General features: G+C 39.7%; 1 protein-coding gene across 1 annotated transcript in view; it reads left to right on the top strand.

Moving 5' to 3' along the window:
* HYDIN (HYDIN, axonemal central pair apparatus protein) overlaps positions 1-25,509 on the top strand; it is a 347,261-nt gene that overhangs the window by 163,039 nt on the left and 158,713 nt on the right. Inside the window, 3 exon segments of the mRNA XM_027516055.1 lie at positions 6,276-6,440; positions 7,810-7,962; positions 24,625-24,863. Coding sequence (XP_027371856.1) covers positions 6,276-6,440; positions 7,810-7,962; positions 24,625-24,863 — 557 coding nt within the window.

Below are 25,509 nucleotides of genomic sequence, written 5' to 3'. Positions count from 1 at the left end.
CTCTCACATCCATACGTGACCACTGGAAAAACCATAGCCTTGACTAGACGGACCTTTGTTGGCAAAATAATGTCTCTGCTTTTCGATATGCTATCTACATATGTGAACCGTGAACTTCCTGATGTTCAAGCTGGTTTTAGAAAAGGCAGAGGAACCAGAGATCAAATTGCCAACATCCGCTGGATCATGGAAAAAGCAAGAGAGTTCCAGAAAAACATCTATTTCTGCTTCATTGACTAGGCCAAAGCCTTTGACTGTGTGGATCACAATAAACTGTGGAAAGTTCTGAAAGAGATGGGAATACCAGACCACCTGATCTGCCTCTATATGCAGGTCAGGAAACAACAGTTAGAACTGGACATGGGACAACAGACTGGTTCCAAATAGGAAAAGGAGTACGTCAAGGCTGTATATTGTCACCCTGTTTATTTAACTTATGTGCAGAGTACATTATGAGAAATGCTGGACTGGAAGAAACACAAGCTGAAATCAAGATTGCTGGGAGAAATATCAATAACCTCAGATATGTAGATGACACCACCCTGATGGCAGAAAGTTAAGAGGAACTAAAAAGCCTCTTGATGAAAGTGAAAGTGGAGAGTGAAAAAGTTGGCTTAAAGCTCAACATTCAGAAAACGAAGATCATGGCATCTGGTCCCACCACTTCATGGGAAATAGATGGGGAAATAGTGGAAACAGTGTCAGACTTTATTTTTCTGGGCTCCAAAATCACTGCAGATGGTGACTGCAGCCATGAAGTTAAAAGACTTCATGGCTTACTCCTTGGAAGGAAAGTTATGACCAACCTAGATAGCATATTCAAAAGCAGAGATATTACTTTGCCAACAAAGGTTCATCTAGTCAAGGCTATGGTTTTTCCTGTGGTCATGTATGGATGTGAGAGTTGGACTGTGAAGAAGGCTGAGCGCCAAAGAATTGATGCTTTTGAACTGTGGTGTTGGAGAAGACTCTTGAGAGTCCCTTGGACTGCAAGGAGATCCAACCAGTCCATTCTGAAGGAGATCAGCCCTGGGATTTCTTTGGAGGGAATGATGCTGAAGCTGAAACTCCAGTACTTTGGCCACCTCATTCGAAGAGTTGACTCATTGGAAAAGACTCTGATGCTGGGAGGGATTGGGGGCAAGAGGAAAAGGGGACGACAGAGGATGAGATGGCTGGATGGCATCACTGACTCGATGGACGTGAGTCTGAGTGAACTCCGGGAGTTGGTGATGGACAGGGAGGCCTGGCGTGCTGCGATTCATGGGGTCGCAAAGAGTTGGACACGACTGAGCGACTGATCTGATCTGATCTAGGTTGGTCATAACTTTTCTTCCAAGGAATAAGCATCTTTTAATTTCATGGCTGCAGTCACCATCTGCAGTGATTTTGGAGCCCAGAGAAATAAAGTCGGCCACTGTTTCCACTGTTTCCCCATCTATTTGCCATGAAGTGATGGGACCAGATGCCATGATCTTCGTTTTCTGAATGTTGAGCTTTATCATTTGGTTTTTGTCTTTCAGTTTGTTAATATGGTGTATCACATTGATTGATTTGGGTATATTGAAGAATCCTTGCATTCCTGGAATAATCCCAACTTGATCATGGTATGTGAGCTTTTTGATGTGTTGCTGAATTCTGTTTGCTAAAATTTTATTGAGGATTTTTGCATCTATGTTCATCAGTGATATTGGCCTGTAGCTTTCTTTTTTTGTGTTGTCTTTGTTTGGTTTTGGTATCAGGATGATGGTGACCTTGTAGAATGAGTTTGGAAGTATTCCTTCCTCTGTAATTTTTTGAAAGAGTTTTTGAAGAATAGGCATTAGCTCTTTTCTATATGTTTGATAGAATTCTCCTGTGAAGCCATCTGGTTCTGGGCCTTTGTTTTGGGGGAGATTTTTGATCACAGCTTCAATTTCAGTGCTTGTAATTGGGTTGTTCATAATTTCTATTTCTTTCTGGTTCAGTCTTGGAAGAGAAGGCAATGGCACCCCACTCCAGTTACTCTTGCCTGGAAAATCCCATGGATGGAGGAGCCTAGTAGGCTGTAGTCCATGGGGTCACTAAGAGTCAGACACGACTGAGCGATTTCCCTTTCACTTTTCACTTTCATGCATTGGAGAAGGAAATGGCAACCCACTCCAGTGTTCTTGCCTGGAGAATCCCAGGGACGGGGGAGCCTGGTGGGCTGCCGTTTATGGGGTCGCACAGAGTCAGACACGACTAAAGTGACTTAGGAGCAGCAGTAACTTCTCCCCTGGAGAAGGAAATGGCAACCCACTCCAGTATCCTTATCTGGAGAATCCCATGGACGGAGGAGCCTGATAGGCTATAGTCCACGGGGTCGAAAAGAGTCAGACACGACTGAGTGACTTTTTACTTATTTTTACTCAGTCTTGGAAAATTGAACTTTTCTAAGAATCTTTGCATTTCTTCCAGGTTATCCATTTTATTACCATATAGTTGTTCATAATAGTCTCTTATAATCCTTTGTATTTCTGCATTGTCTGTTGTAAGCTCTCCTTTTTCATTTCTAATTTTGTTGATTTGATTCTTCTCTCTTTTCTTGATGAGTCTGGCTAAAGGCTTGTCAATTTTGTTTATCTTCTCAAAGAACCATCTTATAGTTTTATTAATCTTTACTATTGTTTCTTTCATTTCTTTTTCATTTATTTCTGCTCGGATCTTTATTTCTTTCCTTCTACTAATTGTGAGGATTTTTTTCCTTCATTTTTCCAGTTGTTTTAGGTGTAAAGTTAGGCTGTCTATTTGATGTTTTTCTTGTGTCTTGAGGTAGGATTGTATGGCTAGAAACTTCCCTCTTAGAACTGCTTTTGCTGCATCACATAGGTTTTGAGTTGTGTTTTCATTGTAATTTGTTTCTAGAAATTTTTTTATTTCCCTCTTGATTTCTTCAGTAACCTGTTGGTTATTTAGAAACGTGTTGTTTAATATCCATGTGTTTGTGTTTCTTACAGTTTTTTTTTCTTGTAATTGATATCTAGTCTCATAGCGTTGTGGTCAGAGAAGATGGTTGATACGATTTCAATTTTCTTAAATTTACTGAGGTTTGATTTGTGACCCAAGATGTAGTCTATCCTGGAGAATGTTCCATGTGCACTTGAGAAGAAGGTGTATTCTTCTGCATTTGGATGAAATGTCCTGAAGATATCAATGAGATCCCTCTCATCTAATGTATCATTTAAGCCTTGTGTTTCCTTATTAATTTTCTCTTTTGATGATCTGTCCATTGGTGTAAGTGGGGTGTTAAAGTCTCCTACTATTATTGTGTTACTGTCAATTTCTTCTTTTATGTCTATTAGTGTTTGTCTTATGTATTAAGATGCTCCTATGTTGGGTGCATAGATATTTACAATTGTTATGTCTTCCTCTTGGATTGGTCCTTCGATCATTATGTAGTGTCCTTCCTTATCTCTTGTAATCTTCTTTATTTTAAGGTCTATTTTGTCTGATATGAAGATTGCTACTCTGGCATTCTTTTGCTTCACATTTGCAAGTATATTTTTGGAATATATTTTTCGATCCTCTCACTTTCAGTCTATATGTGTCTTTAGGTCTGAAGTAGGTTTCTTGTAGACAGCATATATATATGGGTCTTGTTTTTGTATCCATTCAGCCAGTCTGTGTCTTTTGGTTGGAGCATTCCATTTACATTTAAAGTAATTATTGACATATATATTCCTATTGCCATTTTCTTAAATGTTTAGGGTTGATTTTGTAGATCTTTTTTCTTCTCTTGTATCTCTTGACTATATAAGTCCCTTTAACATTTGTTGTAAAGCTGGTTTGGTGGTACTGCTTGTCTGAAAAGCTTTTGATTTCTCCCTCAGTTTTGAATGAGATCCTTCCTGGATACAGTAATCTTGGTTGTAGATTTTTCCCTTTGAGTACTTTAAATATATCCTGCCATTCCCTTCTGGTCTGCAGAGTTTCTGCTGAAAGATCAGCTGTTAAACGTATGGAGTTTCCCTTGTATGTTACTTGTTGCTTCTCCTTGCTTCTTTTAACATCCTTTCTTTGTGTTTAGTCTTTGTTAGTTTGACTAGGAGCCTGGTAGGCTGCAGTCCATGGGGTCGCTAAGAGTCGGACACGACTGAGTGACTTCACTTTCAGTCTTTACTTTCACACATTGGAGAAGGAAGTGGCAACCCACTCCAGTGTTCTTGCCTGGAGAATCCCAGGGATGGGGGAGCCTGGTGGGCTGCTGTCTATGGAGTCACACAGAGTCAGACACGACTGAAGTGACTTAGCAGCAGCAGCAGTTTGATTAGTATGTGGCTTGGCATGTTTCTCCTTGGGTTTATCCTGTATGGGACTCTTTGTGCCTGTTGGAATTGATTGACTATTTCCTTTTTCATTTTGGGGAAATTTTCAACTATAATCTCTTCAAAATTTCTTATATCCTTTCTTGTTCTCTTCTTCTTCTGGGACCCCCTATAATTCAAGTGTTGGTGCATTTGATGTTGTCCCAGAGGTCTCTGAGCCTGCCCTCAGTTGTTTTCATTCTTTTTACTTTATTCTGCTCTTCAGAAGTTATTTCCACCATTTTATCTTCCAGCTTACTGATTTGTTCTTCTGCTTCAGATATTCTGCTATTGATTCCTTCTAGAGTATGACACGACTGAGTGACTGAACTGAACTGAACTGAACTGAGAGTATTTTTAATTTCAGTAATTGTGTTGTTTGTCTCTGCATGTTTATTCTTTAATTCTTCTAGGTCTTTGTTAATTGTTTCTTGCACTTTCTCCATTTTGTTTTCAAGGTTTTTGATCACTTTACTATCATTATTCTGAATTCTTTTTCAGATAGTTTGCCTAGTTCCTCTTCATTTATTTGGACATCTGTGTTTCTAATTTGTTCCTTCATTTGTGTAGCATTTCTCTGCCTTTTCATTATTTTTTTAAACTTATTGTGTTTGAGGTCTCCTTTTTCCAGGCTTCAAGGTTGAATTCTTTCTTCCTTTTGGTTCTGCCCTCCTAAGGTTGGTCCAGTGGTTTGTGTAAGCTTCTTATAGGGTAAGATTTGTGCTGAGTTTTTGTTTGTTTTTCCTCTGATGGGCAAGGCTGAGTGAGGTGGTGATCCTGTCTGCTGTTGATTGGGTTTGTATTTTTGTTGTTTGGATGAGGTGTCCTGCCCAGGGGGCGCTACTGGCAGTTGAGTGATGCTGGGTCTTATATTCAGGTGGTTTCCTTTGTACAAATTCTCACTATATGATACCCCCTAGGGTTAGTTCTCTGGTAGTCTAGGGTCTTGGAGTCAGTGCTCCCACTCCAAAGGCTCAGGCTTGATCTCGTTCAGGGGTGACTCTTGTTTAAGGAAATGTCCCTCTTGTATGTCTGTGGCTTAGAGTTGTATGTTGTGGCTTCTTTCAAACCTGAACAACTGCGGTGGTGGCCTGGCAGCCCGCTCCGGTGTCCAGGTGGATGACTGAGTGGCCCAGGCAGTGGCTTGGGTGTGGGCTCCCAAGCATGGGATTTTTAAAGTTTTATTTGTGTTACATAAAAACTTAGTAATGTGCTGCAGAACACACACTAGTAAACAATGGACAACATTCATTCATTCACCTACCTGTTTTTTCCACTTAAAAAACATATACTGAGCATGTGTTTTGGGCCAGAAAGTGGGCAGGTATTGAGGAGAGAGGCCCAGGTCATGGCTTAAGACATTTATAGCCCTTGGAGAAGATGGACATGTTAATAGTGCATGCTGAGGAAAGGGACTGAGGGATGCTCCCTGAGAACAAAGGAAGTGCCTGGACTTTAGGGCCCGGACACCCCTGGGGGTTTCAGGATGAGTTGGGGGCAGGTCAGAGGGTACGGGCATTGCAGAAAGAGTAACGGCAACTGCAAAAGGTTGGAGGTGAAAGCAGTATCACGTGTTCAGGAAATGCCAGTGGCCTCTACTGATGGAGTGTACAGGGGTGAAGTGGACGGGGATTAAAGCATGAAGGTGCAAAAGGCCTGTTCAAGGAATTTGGCCGTGGGAAGCCGTTGTCCTGAGCTAACTCACATTGTGGATGATTCTGCACTTTTCTGGGTCGCACACTTTGGATTTGGGGCTTGTGCACCTCTCTTAGCCAGAGTTCCTTTTGGCTGAATTGAGGTGGTCATCCCCATTCACTTGCTTTAACAAGGGTACATTATAAGACCCTCTGTGGATTCAGGACAATGCTTGTTTCAAAATAATGTCATGTGCTACTGGTTTCATACTGAACCTGAGGCTTGCTTATCCTTCTAGCTTCTCTCCCCCACTAGGTGTATCAGGATGTGCCCGCTGTGCTGCTGTCTAGTCCCACGCCCTGTGGGATCATCCCCCCGCACAGCACAGTTCACATACCTCTGACCCTGGAGACCCAAGTCCCTGGGGAATACAGGTCCACAGTTTACATCTCCACCTTTGGGAGCCAGGATCCCCCGATGGTGAGTGCCTGTTTTCAGAATTGCAGTTCTAAGTGCCGTGCTTCTTGTGGGGACATTCTAACCTTTGCCTGTAAGGTACTCACTGTATTTGCGTATCCTCTAGTTGTTGGTCTTCTAGAGTCTTTCATTTTCTCTCTGCAGTGGTAAAATACCAGGGCTGTTACTTTGGGAATCTGTTTTGTGGATACATCTGAAAATGATGCTTTATAGCAATTGATTTTTCTCACACATACAGACACACCTGACCCCTCTCCAGACCCATGAAACCAGAATCTCTGAGGACAGAGGACCAGCACACCCCTTCTCAATTGTTCCTACTACAAAGCTAGGTATCCCTAGCTTGCTACATGTGGTCTCTGAGATTGATTTCCTCCACTGCTCACCAGATCTTTTCCTGTAGGTTATTGGATATGTATACACAACTTTATGTTACAGCATATCCTATTATATTCTTGGACTTATACCACCGATGAACCTTAGTTACTCCAAGCCTGAGAAAAGGGAGACATGGAAAGCTGTCTGCTGCTTGAGCTGAATCAAAGGACGAATCTTGAAGGAAGTTACCCAATAGGCTATGAATTCCTAGCCATCAGATTTACTTGGAAGCTGGGTGGTGTCAACATGCATTTGTTTGAAGTGATTCTGATTGCTTAGAGAGTATAATAAACTAGGGTTTTGCTTTTATCTCTTCCATATAAGATCATGTAGATAAGCCATCTGACATAAAGCAGCGTCATTAAGGCAGGCCAGCTGAAAGGTGCCACATCCAGGTAACCTGCTAGCCTACACACCTGCCCTGCACAGATGCAGCACAGATGTACCTTGCTGAGCAGGAAACATTTTATGAAAGAAAAAGACCCCCTTCCTTGGGCAGACAGAGTGCCTGGCAGAGAGCATAGCAGAAAGGAAGGAGAGCAAGGCGAATTTCAGTCCCCAACCTGCACAGCTTTGCATGGTGGGTACCCTTGTCATATTGCTAGTACAGCAAAAGGACTGGGACTCAGTCCAGCCACATCCAGCCCTGAAGTGCTGGTCCTTAACCCCTCAGTGTTCCTGAGACTGGAGTTCTGGTGGCACATACTGAACTGTCATTCTGGTTTCCCATCGGTGCATGGCTCTGGGCTGACCCAGGGAAGCAAAGCTTTATTTTAAGGGAGGAATTCCATGCTAGATCCACGGGTCTGATCAGAGGGGCCATCCTTGTGGCCTTTCACTACATAATATCAGGGAGAAGGACTGTCGATTCTAATAGCAACCTTTTATGTCCCTGCTTTTTATAAAGGGATGCTTAGAAGGTTCCGTTTCAATTTGATTTTAAAGGCCCACCATTTCAGCCATCCCTGTATTCTTTCTCTTGCATGGACTGCAGGTATGTCACTTAAAGAGCATCGGAGAAGGCCCAGTTATCTATGTACATCCCAGTCAAGTTGACTTTGGCAATATCTATGTCCTGAAGGACTCCCTCAGGGTTCTCAAGTTGTCTAACCAGTCCTTCATCCCTGCACTATTCAAGGCACGCATGGTGAGTAGAGTGTGCGCTGTCACATGACGAAAACACAGCTTTGCCTGTATCTTGGGGACAGTGGCCTTATTTCAGCAGCATGTCTTTGAAAATGATCTACAGAAGCAGAGATTTACATAGTTCAACTGCATTAAACTGTGTTATTCTCATCCCTAATTCCTCTTTATTATAACCCTCTCCTGGGTATGTCTCTTAAAAAAAAAAAGCACTAATTAAAAAAGACACACTCACGCCTATGTTTATAGCAGCATTATTGACAATTGCTAAGACATGGAGATAACTATGCCTGGCTTTTCATTTTTTCAAAGTATTATCTTTTTTCTGTGTATTAAACTAAAAGACATGTTTTAACACTTAAACTCATTGATTTATAATCAAACCTCTTAACTATTTTTATAATGTTTAACATATTACTAGTGAGCACCGACAAAAGACACTAAAATGTATCTTTATGAGAGAGCAGAGTTCTTATGTCTTAGCCTTAATTGTGAACAAAATCTATAGAATAAACTCACAGGAATAAGGAAATAAGAGGATAACATCCTAATTTATCAAGATGGGCATCTTCTCTCTTACCATGTAAAAGTCATAGCCATTCCAAAATGGACCACCCTCTCCCTAAGCCTACCAAGTGACTCTTTCAGTCACAAGAGGCTACCAATGGCAGTGATGTCAAGAGACTTCCAGAAGCAAAGGTTTGTACTTGGCAGACAGCTGTAAGCCCCTCATGCCGACCCTCATTTGAGACTTTTTTTACTTTGGCATAACTAAATGTGAAACTCATAAGACAGATTCCAGCAGGTTATACTGATTATAAACTACTCTAGGAGAAGGAAAGCTATTGATTACATGATGGGTCAGCACCTTCCCTGAATTTAGAGTGACAGCTCTACTGATTAAATATGATTAATTCAAGTATAAGCTCAAGCCAGAATGAAAGGAGGCTTGATTTCCTTGTCGTGAAAGAGCTTGCCAGAAAATAAAAGAAAAATATATTGGTTTCCTGCATGCTTTATAAGCTTTTCCATCTTCATTCTGCCTATTCCAGCTCTTAATTAGCTTTAGCAAATTGTTTTTGCTAATTAGTTGTTATTCAGGCATACACTTAATACTTGTCACCACAGAGGGAGATTAAGGCAAAATTTCCTTCATATGGACCAAATGTGGCTTTTTTATTTCAAGTTCTACTTTCCCTCCTCCATACAAATCTATAACTTCTTCCCCATCGCCAGCATCACCATCAGCAGAACGACAGTGGACTAAGTGTTTGTGCCCTGTGCCACCCCCCAACCCCTGCCACCGTCAATTCATGTATTGAAATCCTAACCCTCAGTGTGATGGTATTAGGAGGTGAAGTTTTGGTGAGGTAAATAGGTCATGAGGATAGAGTCATCATGAATGAGATTAGTGCCCTCACAAAAGAAACCCCAGAGAGCTCTCTCACACTCTCCATCACTTAAGGATACAAAGAAAAAAATGGCAGTCTACAACCTGGAAGAGACCTCACACCAGAACCTGACTATATTGACACTCTAATCTCAGACTACCAGCCAGAACAGTGAGAAATAAATTTCTGTTGTTTGTAAACCACCCAGTATAGTATTCTGTTATAGCAGTCTACATCAACTAAGACACCAACCAACTCATGTTACTCTTAAGGGATGGCTGTCATTGTCATTAAAAACTAAAGAATTTATTCTGCCTGTTTGTGTACTGACAGTAGTCAGTCATCCTCAATAATAAGCTAGTACAAAATGAAACACACTTTTATGTAATGAGAAAAGACAGATGCATTAAGGAGCATGGTGTAAAGGTTTGTTAATGGTATGAAATCCTGACACACATACATAAAGATCAGATGGAGTTGATCGGGGAGCAAGTCTATTCTTCCTCAGTGCCATTTTATCTTCTCTGTCACAAGTGAAAGGAAAGAGACTGGAGAGGCATCTGTAACATGGTACAGCTCTCTGTAGAATGGCATTTGGGATTTTTTTTTAAGTGGTTGTGATGAAATTGTATGCAGCATTGTTTTATGCTTTGAAAGGAAAAAATCCTCCTCTGGAATGTTAGGATATTAAATTGAAATGAGTCTGGGAAAGAAGGGCAACATTTATCTGAGGGTCTTAGATACAGTAGTCACTCAGCAAACAGTGGTTGAGTATCTGAGAGCTGCAGTAGTATTCTGTACTATCAACAGTATGGGTTCTAGTCAGACACATCTGGAATCAAGCCCTAAGTCTGTGTGTGCTAATTCTGGGCACATTGTTTAATCTTTCTGAGGCTTTGGTTCCTTCTCTTTCAGTGGAACTAATAACGGCATCTAGAAGATTAAACATGATAATCTATGTAGAAAGAGCCTGGTGAAAAATAAACATCAGCATTCAATAGATGGTAGTTTTGATTATTAATGTTGACAGACAAAAAGATCTAGGTGAAATGGCTTATGGAAAGACTTTTTTATTTTTTTGACACTATATCTTAAGATTTTTTTCTATTTCTTGGGTAAGAAAGAAAAAGAAATAAGGCACACTCAGAGAAGCCTTAAGATTTCAAATTTAACTGATCTACATAGTACAGTGCTCTATCAGATGGGAGCACTATTACTGCCTTTTTTCTTACTCTTCATTTGTTTCTGTAATTTTTGACAGTGAAGCCAGCTTATAAAATATAAAACATTTTTATTGATGAATCCATATGTGTTCTTCTACACCAAAGAAAAGAGATTTATTAGCAAATAAATTACTCTAGAAATTTTAGGTTCATTAGCTTTCTGATTCTCGGAGCATTTTATTCATGTATTTGTGCAGATGCTTCCTGGCACCATGTAAATCATATCTGTGTGCTCAGAGCAGTCCTAGTTCTTTTATTTAACTATCTTTATGTCTTGTGTTTGATTGAACACCTTTGACTGAGTCTTGAGAAGGCAGTGATTTTCAGAAAGAACATTATTGTCCCTGTTGAAAGATACCTCCTTGTAGCCTTAAAAGATTATTGGTAATCTTAAGAGCTGTGTAATCATAAGAGCTATATGTAAGTTACAGAAACCTGATTCCCTCATATAGTCAAACTCTGCTGGCCTTAAAATTCTCACAGACTTCCCCCTACCCCCTACTCCCTGCAAAGGGGCAAATTAAGAAGTAGGACAGTTGCTTGACCAATAGGAACTCTCAGCATCTCAGTGACCAAGCCCTTTCAGTCAATCTGTCATTCTAAACTCCTTCCCTCTAAGAACAGGGAGAAAATCTGGGCACAATATGGAAAATCACAAGTTTAAGGGAATGATGGAGCAACAATGCCAGTGACAACAACCCAGAAGGAAAAGGAAGTTAAGGAATTTAAACCCAGCATTTATGACTGCTCTGGTTTCCCTGGTGGCTCAGACAGTAAAGCGCCTGCCTGCAATTTGGGAGACCTGGGTTCAATCCCTGGGTCAGGAAGATCTCCTGGAGAAGGAAATGGCAACCCACTCCAGCACTCTTGCCTGGAAAATTTCCATGGACTGAGGAGCCTGGGGGTCTACAGTCCATGGGGTCTCAAAGAGTCAGACATGACTGAGTGACTTCACTTTCTTTCACTTTTCTATATAGTACCAGAAGAGGTTGAAAACTAAAAGGAGCTTTCAGAAAACTCATTGATCTAAGAAGATAAACATTGGAATCAAGACAGGCTAGAGAGATAAAAACTGGAGAAAAATGAACTTGGTAAAACTCTCAAACTTTTGGTTCCGACTAGGAAAAGCTATTTTCTGGAAACAAAAGTGACCTAATGCAGACCTCATAATCTCTGTTTGGATGAAGGAGTTCCAGGATTCCTAGTTCCTTCCACATCTTTCCTAGAAGCAAATATATGTTCTTACCAGAAGATGACAACATGATTCTAAGCCTCAAAATATCTCTACAGTTTTCATATACAATGTCAAACAGTTAATTTTAAAATTACCAAGCATAGGATACAAATTAACATAAAACTACAATATGCTTAATATACTCAAGGAAATAAAAGGCACAATTTAGAATTTGGTAGAGATCTAGAAAGTATAAAAGAGAACAAATGGGAATTGAAAACCTGAAAAATGCAATTGAAATTAGGAACTCAGTAGATGAGTTTAACTGTGCATTACATACAGATGAATAGATAACTGTGGAAGTGAAAGTTCAGAAGGAGCTACTCAAAATGAAAATGTAGACGAGTTGGTAAAACAGACAAACTCAGAGAGAGAGGGAAAGGGAAAAAAGCTGTCATTGCCTTCCACAGAAGCAAATGGATAGGGCTCAAACTGCCCAGGTAAGAAGTAACAGTAGATTATAGATGAGAAGGCGAACAGCAAAAGAAAATGCTGAAAATTGACAGTGGTTGCCATCATTAATGAGCAACAGGGGGATTGATAAGGGTGGGGTGGGGTGCAAGAGACTTCTGTTTTTCACAAAAATTGTGTAATGCATATATCTCATAAAAATAAGATTTAAAATTTTAAATCATGCTGCAAGACAGTATGTAGAAGTATGCTACCATTTATGCAAGAAAAAGTATATAAGAAAAAATATAAATATGTATATTTTTTAGTTTTGTTTATAAAGTTTCTCTGAAAAGACAGGCAGAAAACTGAAAACAATGGCTGCCTCTGGGAATGGTAACTAGTGGTCCTGTGCAGGAGAGAGAGAGACTCATTAGAATCCATTTGAATTCAGCACTGGGACATGCATTATTTATTTTTTCAAGAAAAAGCTTCTAAGAAAGAAAGAAACTGGGAATGAAACTAAGGAGAACAAGCAGAGTTAAAATTAAATGGGCCCTAAAGAGAAGGGTAATCATATCCTTTTAGGATGTGTAATTTATTCAAGAAACAAAAGTGTGTTTTCCCTGTTACACAAATTAGCATCCTTATAGAACAAACAGAAGTTAATAAAAGAAAAAAAGTCACTCATATGGCACCCTACCAATAACCACCATTAAGCTTTTGGTGTACATGTTCCAAAACTGTACTGTGTGTGTCTGTCTGTGTATTCCTATCCCCCACCATCAATACTACTTCATTACCAGCTATTTTTATTCAACAGTGTGGTATAGTCAGTTTCTGACATGAATTATTAAGGAATATTCCTACACAGATCATTTACAGTGACTGACTTTATTCCATCATTGGGCTTCACCGCAGTTGATTTAGCTAATCGCCTATCGATAGGTGGTTTCCAGCTTTTCACCACTGTAAACAATGTTCACATCCTAATTGCTGCTCCCATCTTTAGCTGTTTCCTTAGACTAAATTCCTAGAAATGCAATTGCTGGATCAAATGACATGAATGTAACTAAGTCTTGGTAAGTCTTTTGAAATTATCTCCTAGAAAATTTGTACCAGTTTATATCCTACCCCCCTCAGTGTTAAAGAAGGTTACCCTGTCTCAGACCCTTGCTGGCATTTTGTTTGCTAAATCTGGCAGATGAGGGAAAAAAAAAACACATATTGCTAGTTAAGTTTGTGTTTCTTTGGCTTACTGGTGATACTGAACATTTTCCACGTACTTGTTGACTAACAAGTATTTCTAAGTATCTTCCGCATGCCTGGGACTAATTGTGCTCACTGAAGGGAGAGACATAAAAATGATCTCTTAGTTCATAAGATCATAAGAATGATCTCTTTCTTCAAAGAATTTGCAATCTCAAAAAAAGAAATGACCACAAAAACAACACAGTATTACAGTGTGCAGTGTTATATATAAGCACAGCATAAGATGTGGCTAGTGAGTGAGTAAAGTCAAAGTCACTCAGTCATGTTCGACTCTTTGTGACCCCATGGACTATACAGTCCATGGAATTCTCCAGGCCAGAATACTGAAGTGGGTAGCCTTTCCCTTCTCCAGCGGATCTTCCCGAACCAGGAATCGAACCAGGGTCTCCTGCATTGCAGGCAGATTTTTTTTACCAACTGAGCTATCAGGGAAGCCTATAGGAAGTGGCTAATTCTCCCACAAAATTAAAAATGTTTATAGATGGGCACATTCGAGTGGAGAGTTGAGGGGTAAGGAGGAGGAGGACAGGGAAATGGGGTGTACATTTCCAAAGAGCAGCACAGTTAAATGCAGTGATGGTGTACCACACCTTTGGGGAGATCCAGTGTGGCTGAGGCCAAGGATGCCTGTTGGAAACTGACAGCGCCTGGGAAGTAAGCCTACAGAAGTGCTCCTTAACAAAGTATTTGAAAGAGATCCTCCAGACCGGAGGCTCCTATCTGATGGTGCCAGTCTTGATCGCAGGCTGCCTTTGTTTCAAACAAATTGGACTTCCCTGGTGGCTGAGATGGCCTGCAAATACAGGAGATCTGAGTTCAATCCCTGGGTCAGGAAGATCCCCTGGAAGACGGAATGGCAACCCACTCCAGTGTTCTTGCCTGGAGAATCCCATGGACAGAGGAGCCTGGTGGGCTGCAGTCCATAGGGTTGCAAAGAATCAAACATGACTGAAGTGACTTAGCACACAGTGCCTTTGTTTCAAACAGAAAAGATGACAAATATCCACCATGTTTGGAGGTCCTTGAGCCCTGGAAATTATATATAAAGTTTGGGGTATGTATTTAGAGTATGTTTGTATGTGGGAGGTGTGTGTTCGCATGCGCACATTTTTCTTTGAAGAGATTCCATAGTTTTCCCAAAGAGGGGAAAAGTCAGCACTACTGGTCCAGACATTGGAGAGCCATCCAGAATCTCCAGTAGGAGAGGCACAGGATCAGGTCTGTGAAAGACATTCCTGTCAACAAGTTGGGTTGGTCTGGGGGCTGGGGGTGGGACACAAACAGGAAGGTGGACTGGACATGAAATTTTGAATGCTAACCTTCTAATAACCACCAGTTACTGAGTATTTATTCTGTGCTAGACAAAGTGCTTGGCACCCATTTTATTAAAAATTAGTACAGAGTCGTCTGGCTACAAATGGACAGAGTCTGCAGTTGACCTGTCGGTCTCCATGTGACTCTGAAGCCCTCTTTTTTAATCATGACCCTCTGTGCCTCTCTTCTAAAGCTCTGTCATCATTTCTTTTGCATTTCATTTCCTAACGTTCAGTTAATTATTTTAAGCAGCAAAGTGACTCACTTCAGGGCAGAGAACCATATGGCTAGAGATACCATTTAGAGGACAAAAAAACAGAAAGGCCTCGGTGACTGTTCATTGTTTTGTTCCACAAAGAATTGATCATCTGCTGAGATAATGGTATAAATCCAAAGAAATCCCTCACTCTGCACTTTGGTTCCTGTTGTTATTTGTGTCCTGTCATCCCGTGGAAGGAAATTCCTGCAGGTTTCAACTGGCAAGCGAGTCATTCTGGAGACAAGTGCACAGTGCTGTTTACTTCAAGCTTCCTAGTCATTAGCTCTGCAGGATAGAAGGTCTGCCTGAGTGTATGTGCATTCATTTATTGATAAAACGACATGTGCAAACACTTCTGTCTTTTGTGGAAAATATGAAATACACGATAGGGTAACTTATAAAAGCACTGGCTGCTTTACCTTGGGACCTGAGTGTTGGCTAAGAGGTGTGCTAATGCCCTGTTGTCAAATAAAAAGCAAATGTTAGCCTTAGATATGTGTAACCTCAGGGAGCAGGGATTAACACTCCTCACCAGTGGGCCTGGAATTCTGAAATGCAAAAGATCAAAACTTTTTGTGTTCTGCACAATCATATGCACATATGCATACCAACCACCTGTATGTGTTGTTCATGAGCTACTGTAATGACTGAAGCATTTTAGCCCCAATTCATAGAAGAAACAGAGGCAACTATTGCTGAAATTTTGGTAGAAGCCTTAGGAAAGCTTTTTTTTTTTTTTTTAATCATCTTAGGAAGAAATATTTGAAACTCTGCATTAGTTTTTGTTTGTTTGTTTGTTTTTAATTTTATTTTATTTTTAAACTTTACGTACTTGTATTAGTTTTGCCAAATATCAAAATGAATCTGCCACAGATATACACGTGCTCCCCATCCTGAACCCTCCTCCCTCCTCCCTCCCCACACCATCCCTTGGGGTCGTCCCAGTGCACCAGCCCCAAGCATCCAGTATCATGCATCGAACCTGGACTGGAAAGTAAATAATTACTACAGACTTAGTGGCTTAATACAACACAGATGTATTACCTCAGTTTCCGTGGGTCAGAAATCCAGGCATGACTTGGCTGGATCCTCCTCCTAGGATCTCAGAAGGCTGAGATGGAGTTGCTGGCTGATCTGCATTCTCTTCTGGAGGTTTGACGAGGGAAAGATCCATTCTGGGCCCCCTCAGATTTGGCAGAGTTTCTTTTCTTGCAGTTGAATGACTGAGGCCCCATTTTCTTGCTGGCTATCAGTCAGGGACCACTGTCAGCTGTTGAGCCCCCTACAGACCCTCTCCTGCTTGGAATCTCATTAGGAAGACCCAGTCCCTTCTAAGGGCTCCCCTGATTAAGTCAGGCCCAATAGGGTAATCTCTCCTCCTTAACATCAACTGAGTCAGGACCTTTCACAGTAGTGCCTAGATTGGTGTTTGATTGAATAACTAGGAGAAGATAACTGGACACCAGGAGAGGGAGATCTTGGGGGCCATCTTAGATGTCCACCTACTGTGAACCCTTGTGAGATGCTTCTCTTCTGAAAAGAGTATTGTATGTTAAATGCTTCTTAGCATCTATCCTTGTTTTATGAGTTTGGTAATACATGTCATGGGAAATACTGTTGAGCCCGTAATTATATGTCATGTGGAGCATTTCAGCTCTTGGTAAAATGATGACAGTAGCTGTGACTTACAGGGATTTACTATGTGTGAGACAATGTTCTGAGTTGTATGTGCATCACCTCATTTAATCATCAACTCTTTGCAGAAGTTGTCATCAGTATCATGAGCTACAGGTGGGATAACTGAGGCTGGACACAGTGAAGTGACGTGCCCAATGTGTGAGAGCTGGCAAGTGGCAGATCTGGGACTCAAACCACAATGTCTCTCTTCCTTTAGAACCCTCCTTTGTAACCATCAGAACCTTTAAAAGGGTTACAGAGTGTCCTCCATAGCCAAGATTACCATTCATCGGTTCCCCCTTTAGTCAGATTTGCCATCTAATAACAGAAAATGTCACACAGACCAAGTCCTCCCTAAAAACAAAGGACACCCCTAAGAGCCAAATACCAAAGAGACACAAGGTGAGCATGGTTAGAGACTGACTTTTGATAAGGACAGTCCAATACCTGAGCAGCAGGCATCTTATTGTGACTTGTTCTTGGATTCTAGGATGTACTGTGCTGCCTGGTTTTATGCCAAACATTGATTAATAAGCTTCATCAAAAAGAAAACTCATCACTTCAGCCCTGGAAAGCAACGTCAGGTCTTCTTTCCAGAGCAGCCAACCTGTGTCAGCAGGAATCAGAATAGAAATGGTGCCCATCCATTGAAAACTAATGTCCCCTGACTTGAAACAGCACTTATGCTGGTGACACCCTCTCTTTACCGTGGACAGAGGGTTGACCTGTGTTACTAGCTAGAGGAGGAAAATAAATGGTTAGAACACGAAAGCTGACATTCACAATGCCCTCTTATGAAAGGCATTTGTTTTTTTGATAAAAGAAGAACAAAAATGGCATTGATTTATGTTTTAATTGTAAGCTAAGCCTCAAACTAAATAGAGTGCTCAAAGGCCACACATCTGGGGAGAAGGGCCATCAGAATGAGATGATCCTGCCTAGAACATTTTTTATTTTTTCTCCTAGCTGCTCCTCCATTTGTCCTAACAGCAGATAGATATGAACTCCAGGCCTGAAATTCCCAGAGAAGTTGAAATGTGATACTTCTACCTCTGTGTTCTGGTGGAGTGAACTCTTCACCTTCCAAAATCTACGATCTAAGGCAGTTGGGGAAGACCTAAGAATATGACAGTAGACTGAACCCACAAAGTTGCTGTAGCAGAGGGTGGCTTATAGTTCACTATGCCTGTCCTCCTTTCCTCTTGAACCAGAGCGGGTGACGTTTCCCAGCCTGCTCTGGAGTTAAGTGTGGCTGCATGACTGAGCTCTGGCCAGTGGAAGTGAGCAGAAGTGATCTGTGCCACTTTGAGGCTTGGTGCATAAAATCTTGGCCCTCGAGCCTCCATTCTCTTTATTTTCTTATTGGCTGGGCAGATGTCAGTCAGTGTCCAGACTGCCAAAGAAGCCATGAATTAAACATGACGTTCTCTATTTAGCTGGGGCCCTTGAATGCCTGAATGGAACAGAAACCCATCCTCAGTCCTGCCAGCAACTGGAATACATGAGAACAGTAATAATAATAAAATAAATGGTTTTTTTTTTTTTAAAGCCATTAAGTGTCAGGGGTCTTTCCCTTATAGCAATTGACATTACTTTATCTAAAATAATCACCTAAACAGATTACTGTGTGCCTTTCAAAGTCAATCTGGACATTAAAATTCTAAAAGACCTCTAGAAATGTGAAAGATTACATCAAATGTTGTCTTTTTATTGTTCTATAGGAGATCAAGCAATTAAATATCTAACTTATTAGCAATTGTATTTCAGCAATTTTTCCTTTCACTGGCTATATAAACAAGTCCCTGTGTTCTCCTTGGAGCCAGCTGTATTATTTTACTAATTTTTTCATTAAAGAGATAAAGAACTCTTTGACAAAATAAAATAAAAGCCTAGACTAAAAAGACTGAAAGTAAAACAAGCAGTTCTAAGTAAGGAGAAGAGCTGGTTGCTCAAGCATGGAATATCTATTTCCATATATAACTTTGATTGTGTAGATCGGACTGAAAATGATACATCAAAGACTCCTATGTACAATAATAAAAACTCCAATGAAATGAAGCTATAATGACTCATTTAAAAGCATCTATCTGCATTTATAGCTCTTTCGAACTCACTTTTGTGTTATTTCCTATGGTTAATATGTTAGAAGTGAAAGTCGCTCAGTCATGTCCAACTCTTTGCGACCCCATGGACTATACAGTCCGTGGAATTCTCCTGGCCAGAATACTGGAGTAGGTTTCCCTTCTTCAGGGGATATTCCCAACCCAGGGATTGAACCCACGTCTCCCACATTGCAGGCAGATTCTTTACCATCTGAGCCACCAGGGAAGCCCAATATGTTAGAAGGTATTAGTATTTGTACTTTGGGACTGTGTGTTAGTTCAGGCTACTATAATGAAGTACCAGTAGGCTGGATGGCTTATAAACTACCGAAATTTATTTCTGTAGTGTGGTTGAATTCTGCCAAGGGCCCTCTTCCACCCCAGGAACTCATAACTTGTCACTGTATCCTCAGAGTGGAGTAGATGAAGTAAATCTTTCATGACTCTTGTGCTGTGCTGTGCTTAATTGCTCAGTCATGTCTGACTCTGAAACCCCATGGACTATGGCCCACTAGGCTCCTCTCTCCATGGGGATTCTCCAGGCAAGAATACTGGAGTGGATTGTCATGCCCTCCTCTGGGGTTTGTGACTCTAAGGATAACAGTAATCTGGTTCATGAGCCCCACCTCCTGATACCATCATACTGAGGAGAGGGTCTCAACATTAATTTAGGGGGAAACACAAAACATCAGTTCATAACATTCCATCTTGGCTCCTCCAAACTGATGTCCTTCTCACATGAAAAATAAGTTCATTCCATCCCAACAGCCTTAACTTGTTCTAGTATCACCTCTAAGGTCTAGAGTCTTAGCTAACTATCAACTAAATCAGGTATGAATAAGACTCAGAGTACATTCATCCTGAGGTAAAATTCCTCTCTAGCTGTGAACCAGTGAAACCAAACAAGTTAATCAAGCAAGTGCTTTGGGGGCTATTTAGATGAAATGGATATATTGTGCATATGAGAATGGCATGGATTTGGGGGCTCTGGGGCAGAATGTCAGAGACTGGATTGTTCGTATTCTTCCAAAATTCATATTTGAAACTCTCTCCTCTGGTGTGATGGTGTTAGGAGGTGAGGTCTTTGGGAGGTAATTAGGATTAGATGAGATCATAAGAGTCGAGACCTCAGGAAAGGATTAGTCCCCTAATAAGGGTCAAAAGAGAGCTACTTCCTCTGCTCTCTCTCCACTGTGTGAGGACACAAGGGAAAAGCCAACAGTCTTCAGTCTGGAAGAGGGCTCTCAGGCGAACTCAATCATGCTGGCACCCTGATCTTGGATTTAGTCTTTGGCATTGTGAGAAATAAATTTTGGTAGTTTATAAGCCACCCAGTCAGTCTATGGTACTTTGTTATAGCAGCTGACTAAGACAGATACTGATGCTGAGAGTGGAGTACTGCTGTGACAAATACGTACAAATATGACTGTGGTTTTGGAACTGGGAAATGGGTTGAAGCTATGAGTTTTTTGTTGTTGTTTTTTTTTTTTAACTTTTTATTGAAGTGTGTATGTTTGTGTATGTGTATTCTATTTTAGATTCTTTTCCTTTATAGGTTATCGAATAACATTGAGTATAGTTCCCTGTGCTATGCAGTAGGTCCTTTTTGGTTGTCTATTTTTAAAAAAAATTATTGGAGTGTAATTGATTTATAATCTTGTGTAGCTTCTGCTGGACAGCATAGTGAATCAGTTATACATGTAAGAGTTTTGCAGTTCATGCTAGAATAAGCCTACATTGCTATGACTGGGCTATCAGACACTGTTTTTTAAAACATGGATAAATTAAGAAGATGCAAAGAAGTTATTTCTTTGAGCCTAAACATGAGCAAAATATAGCGATATTCAATCATGTAGTTTATCTTGCCAGTAATAATTGATCTATAATCCCCCAAATTAAATTTATGAGAATTATTATTTTTGTTACTAATATTTTAGGATAAAATTATGCACAAGTACAAGTCAATTTTATAGAAGGGCAGACTTTGCTTACTGTTTTCTTAATATTAAAAGTATTTCACTGGGGCTAATTTACTATGAGGAGAAAAGTTTAAATATTTTGGAGAAATAGTTTGTCATACAAACATCAACATTTCTTTTGGCAAGTGTTCTGAATAGAGATAATTAGCATACAAATATCTTATCTCAGCCCTAGTTTATCTAGTATGGCATTTAATGTTTGTTTTCTTTTCTATCTATGTCTCTAGAGATGTCCCATATTAAAAGGTTACGAATAATAGTAGGACTTGTGACTTAGAGTTAAATCTATAATTTCCATTAATACTAAAATTAAAATTTTCTCATCATTCATCTACATCCTCTTTATAAACAATTTATAATCTTGAGAACTGTTCTTCTTTGCTTCATTTAATTTATTTGAATTTTAAAATGCAATTTATTAGTTCCCATGCAGACTTTCAAGCCAAGAAAAATTTTAATTAGCATTCTGATCTGTGCAATAGGATTTTCCTCAGCTGTTAACTGGGAAGTTGGCATTTGGGTTTAAATATTAGATTCTCCTTATTTAAGTACCTGTGACCCTGTTCCCAAGAGGGTGACCATTCAGGGCCCACTGACCAAATCCAGTCTCTGAGTTTACACTGGGGCTAGACGTGGGTTATGGAGACATTCCAAGGCACTGTCATCCTACAAGATTCTGCCTACTGAAATTTCTAACTCTTGACTGCAAATTGCAAAATACATTCTTCTTATTTACAATGAACATCAATCAGTACAACTCTATTCCAAACCCAGGAGATTTCTGATCTGTAACTTTACATTGAACCTCAGCCCTCATGGAGCTACATGTGTTTTTACATTTCTCTTTTTCCTTTTGCTAAGAGAAATACACCATAGAAATTAAATAGAGGAAGGATAACTTTGTACTGGAATGCTCTCTCAAATCCAGCCCGTAGAGTATATTTTACATTTGTTTTTAAATTGTTGTTTTCTTCTGTCTGCTTTTTTTAAAGAGAGCTTATTCAGAGCTTCCTTACTCAGAAGAGTACAGGGAGCCACAGAAGATTCATGAGGGGATAATCAGATTCTTCTTCAATGGAGTGGAAAGCTTGATTTTGCCACTCCATTATTATCCTGGAAGTTTTGAAATGATCTCTACATCTTTCCTGTTTTCAGCCTTTTCCCAATGCATTGTTAGTCATCGTTAAATATTTTCTATGAATATTTACTCATATAAATATTTCTGAGTATTTTTTTTCTCAAAACAAAACAGTACTGTTAGAATTAATTTAAATAATATAACAATCAAAATAGGGATATGGTGCTTTGTGTTAATTTTGAGATACTGTTTACATGTAAAATGAGAATGGAACAAATTGAATTTTATTAAGCAATGGCATAATATAGTTAAGGATCACACTCTGTGATAATTAAGCTCAATTTCATATTTAGACAGAAAAGAAAATGTGTCTGGAAATTTATCATACAAAGAATTTCAGTATCTTCTGCTCCAAAAATGCAGCTTGTTCTTTATATTTCCCTGAGACACATTCACTGTAGCCTTCTTCTGACTTGCATTTTTGTTTTGCATGGTTGTCTCTCTGAATGTCATTATTATCAGCTTCTTGGGGGCAGAAACTGTGCTTTGGATATTTTTGTGTCCCAAAATATCTGGACCTCAGAACCACTGAGCATGTATTTGGTATATGCACTTAAAAAGTATTTCCTTTTAAGTACATATAAAACAATTTGCTTATCAAATTTGTAGATAACTGGGAAGGATGAGGAAAAGTAGCTAATAAGTTGAATGTCATAATCAGAATTTTAAAAGATCTCCAAAGGCTGAAAAATGTATAAAAAGAAAAGTAAATAATAAAACTGAATTAAAAAAAAACCCTGAAATTAAAATATGCTAGATGTGTTTAACAGTGAATTATATGCAGCTGAAGAAAGAATTATTGAACTGGAAGACAGCTCAGAGGAAATCATCCAAAATGAAGCACAGGGAGAGAAAGGATGGAAAATGCAGATGAAGCCTGTGAGGACACACTAGGAAAGTCATACCCACATAGAATGGAGTAATATAAAGAAAGAAGAAAGAATGAGTCAGAAACTGTATTTAAACACAAATTGCTGAGAATTTTTCAGAAATAAAGATACCAAACCACAGATTCTGGAAGGGTAGCAAATTCCAAGCAGGATATACAAATAAACTCATAACTGGACACACTGTGGTAAAACTGCACCATAATTAATCAAATACAAGGAGAAAAGTCTTAAAAGCAGCCTAGGAAAGTAGATTAACACCAAAGACACAGAGTTTATATTTTTAAATAAGGTGCTTATAGCTTGAGTCATTTTTTTAATTCTTGACACGTTAGCCAAATTTTCAACTTACTTTGGAGCCATAAGAGGTTTTCTTCTTAAGTTGGAGGTGTAATTTGAAGGGCTGTTAAACAAAAGAGGGAGATTCAATTTTTTCTATTTAGCTCCAAGGGAGTGGACCAAATACCAGTATGCTGCTGCTGCTGCTGCTGCTGCTAAGTCGCTTCAGTCATGTCCGACTCTGTGCGACCCCATAGACGGCAGCCCACCAGGCTCCCCCATCCCTGGGATTCACTAGGCAAGAATACTGGAGTGGGTTGCCTTTTTCTTCTCCAATGCATGAAAATGAAAAAGTGAAGTCGCTCAGTCATGTCCGACTCTTAGCAACCCCATGGACTGCAGCCTACCAGGCTCCTCCATCCATGGGATTTTCCAGGAAAGAGTACTGGAGTGGGGTGCCATTGTCTTCTCCAAAATACCAGTATATGGAAGGTCAAAAACAAACAGATCTCTGCTTAGTGTAAGGAAGATATACCAGATATTATGGATTGTTAAAAACCAGGGATACGTTACCTTAGTTGATAAATGAGTTCTCTAACATCACAAGATTTGATTAAAAGGCAGATATATGAGTTCATCTAACAAATACTTATTAAGCATCTACTATGTACCATGCATAATTATAGATAAAAGAACAACTATAACAAAAGAGACAAAAATCCCTTCTACAGAGAATGTATATTGTAGTGCAAGGAGAGAAGGATAATGATAAGTCAGCCATGTACTATGTTAGAAGATGGTAAAAAATGGAGCAGGGTAAAAGTATAAAGAGTACTGAAGGGGGAAGGTTTTCAACTTAAAATGTGATGGTAAGCATAAGCTACATTTCGAAGTGTTGTTCAGTCAAAGACCTTGGGGAGGAAAGAGACTGAGCTATGAGGATCTAAGCAGTTAAAGGGAATACACTGGTGGGAGTCACTTCCAACTCTATTATTTAGTCCTGTAACATGTTTCAAAATAAGTTTGGAATTTTAGCAAATGAAATTCTATTGATTATTTTGAAATAATAGAAACCAGGATGATTTTACATTGTTTTTATTAATGAAAGCTGTTCACCCCTACTATAACATCACGAAAACTTTGCACTTGAAAAACATTTCTTTTAAAAATTCCAAATTCCAGGAAGGATTTTGCACCTTCTGTTGGTGTCTCAGAGTTTGGAGATTAGAGCAGATAATTAGTATAAGTTTGTTAGAGAGCTGAGCTGTCATCTTACAAAAAGGATGTAAAGAATCTTCCCAGAGCATTCAAAAGTAGAATTGTAGGTTTGCTCTTCAGAATCATATTCCTTTTTGAAAAAAAGAAAAGCCAACAAACACCCAGCTGCTTTGATTCAAAAAAATGTTTGTCTCTGATGTTGAATTCTGCAGTGCCAGGCATCTGAAGTATAGAGGGCTTTGACATGTGCAGAATGAAAAGCCAAGAATATCTTCACAGTTAACTTGTAGTCTTGTTTTGCAGGCACACAAAAAGTCCCTTTGGACCATTGAGCCCAAGGAAGGCATGGTTCCCCCAGAAAGTGATGTTGAACTGACACTGACCGCCAACTTGAACGACATACTGACATTCAAAGACACAATCGTTTTGGACATTGAAGACAGCAACACCTACCGAATTCCTGTCCAGGCTTCAGGAGTTGGCTCCACCATTGTTTCAGATAAGCCCTTTGCACCAGAACTCAATTTGGGAGCACACTTTAGGTAAAGAAATATCATGGACCAATTTTTATACATATCATATATATTGCATAAGCCAAGCACCACTTCTCCTTTGGAAAATTATTTTTAAGTAAATAGAACTAGCCTCCTCATCTTCACTTTCCCTCCTCCAGGTGGTTCATCAGCCATAAGAAGACATTTTCTAGTCTTAGTTTGGTTACATACTGCAAGCTGTGTCCCTCTGCACTAGAGAAGAGATGGTCCGTAAGCAGGGTGTTCTCTAAAACTTAGAGTGGATTCTCTGTGACAGATTTAGAATCTCAACCATGGTTTCTCTTCTTTGATTTCAATACAATTTGCTAACATCTCTCCATGAATGTAGAAAATAAAGATGCAACCTAGTGATAACATAAATAGAGTATAACTGGGAAGGTAAAACTATATTACAAATGTGTCTTTTCAGGTATTGCAAAGCCAGTGATTTTTTCCTGTGTCATGTCCTCTGCTTGCCTCCTTACCATAGCACCAACAATCAAAATGATTGTGGTTGGCTTCACCTGATCACTCAGGAAAAGCTAGAGAGCCTAGATATTTGAATAACAGGTGGTACAGTATAGACACCTCTGAGCAGAATGATGTAAATGTAACTCTTAAAATGTCTGGGGTTTGAATACTAACCATGGAGGGT

This window comes from Bos indicus x Bos taurus, chromosome 18 (genome assembly GCF_003369695.1).
Source record: "Bos indicus x Bos taurus breed Angus x Brahman F1 hybrid chromosome 18, Bos_hybrid_MaternalHap_v2.0, whole genome shotgun sequence".
NCBI lineage: Eukaryota > Metazoa > Chordata > Mammalia > Artiodactyla > Bovidae > Bos > Bos indicus x Bos taurus.
The sequence above is the reverse complement of the archived record's forward strand: the minus strand, read 5'-3'. Positions and strand labels throughout refer to the sequence as shown.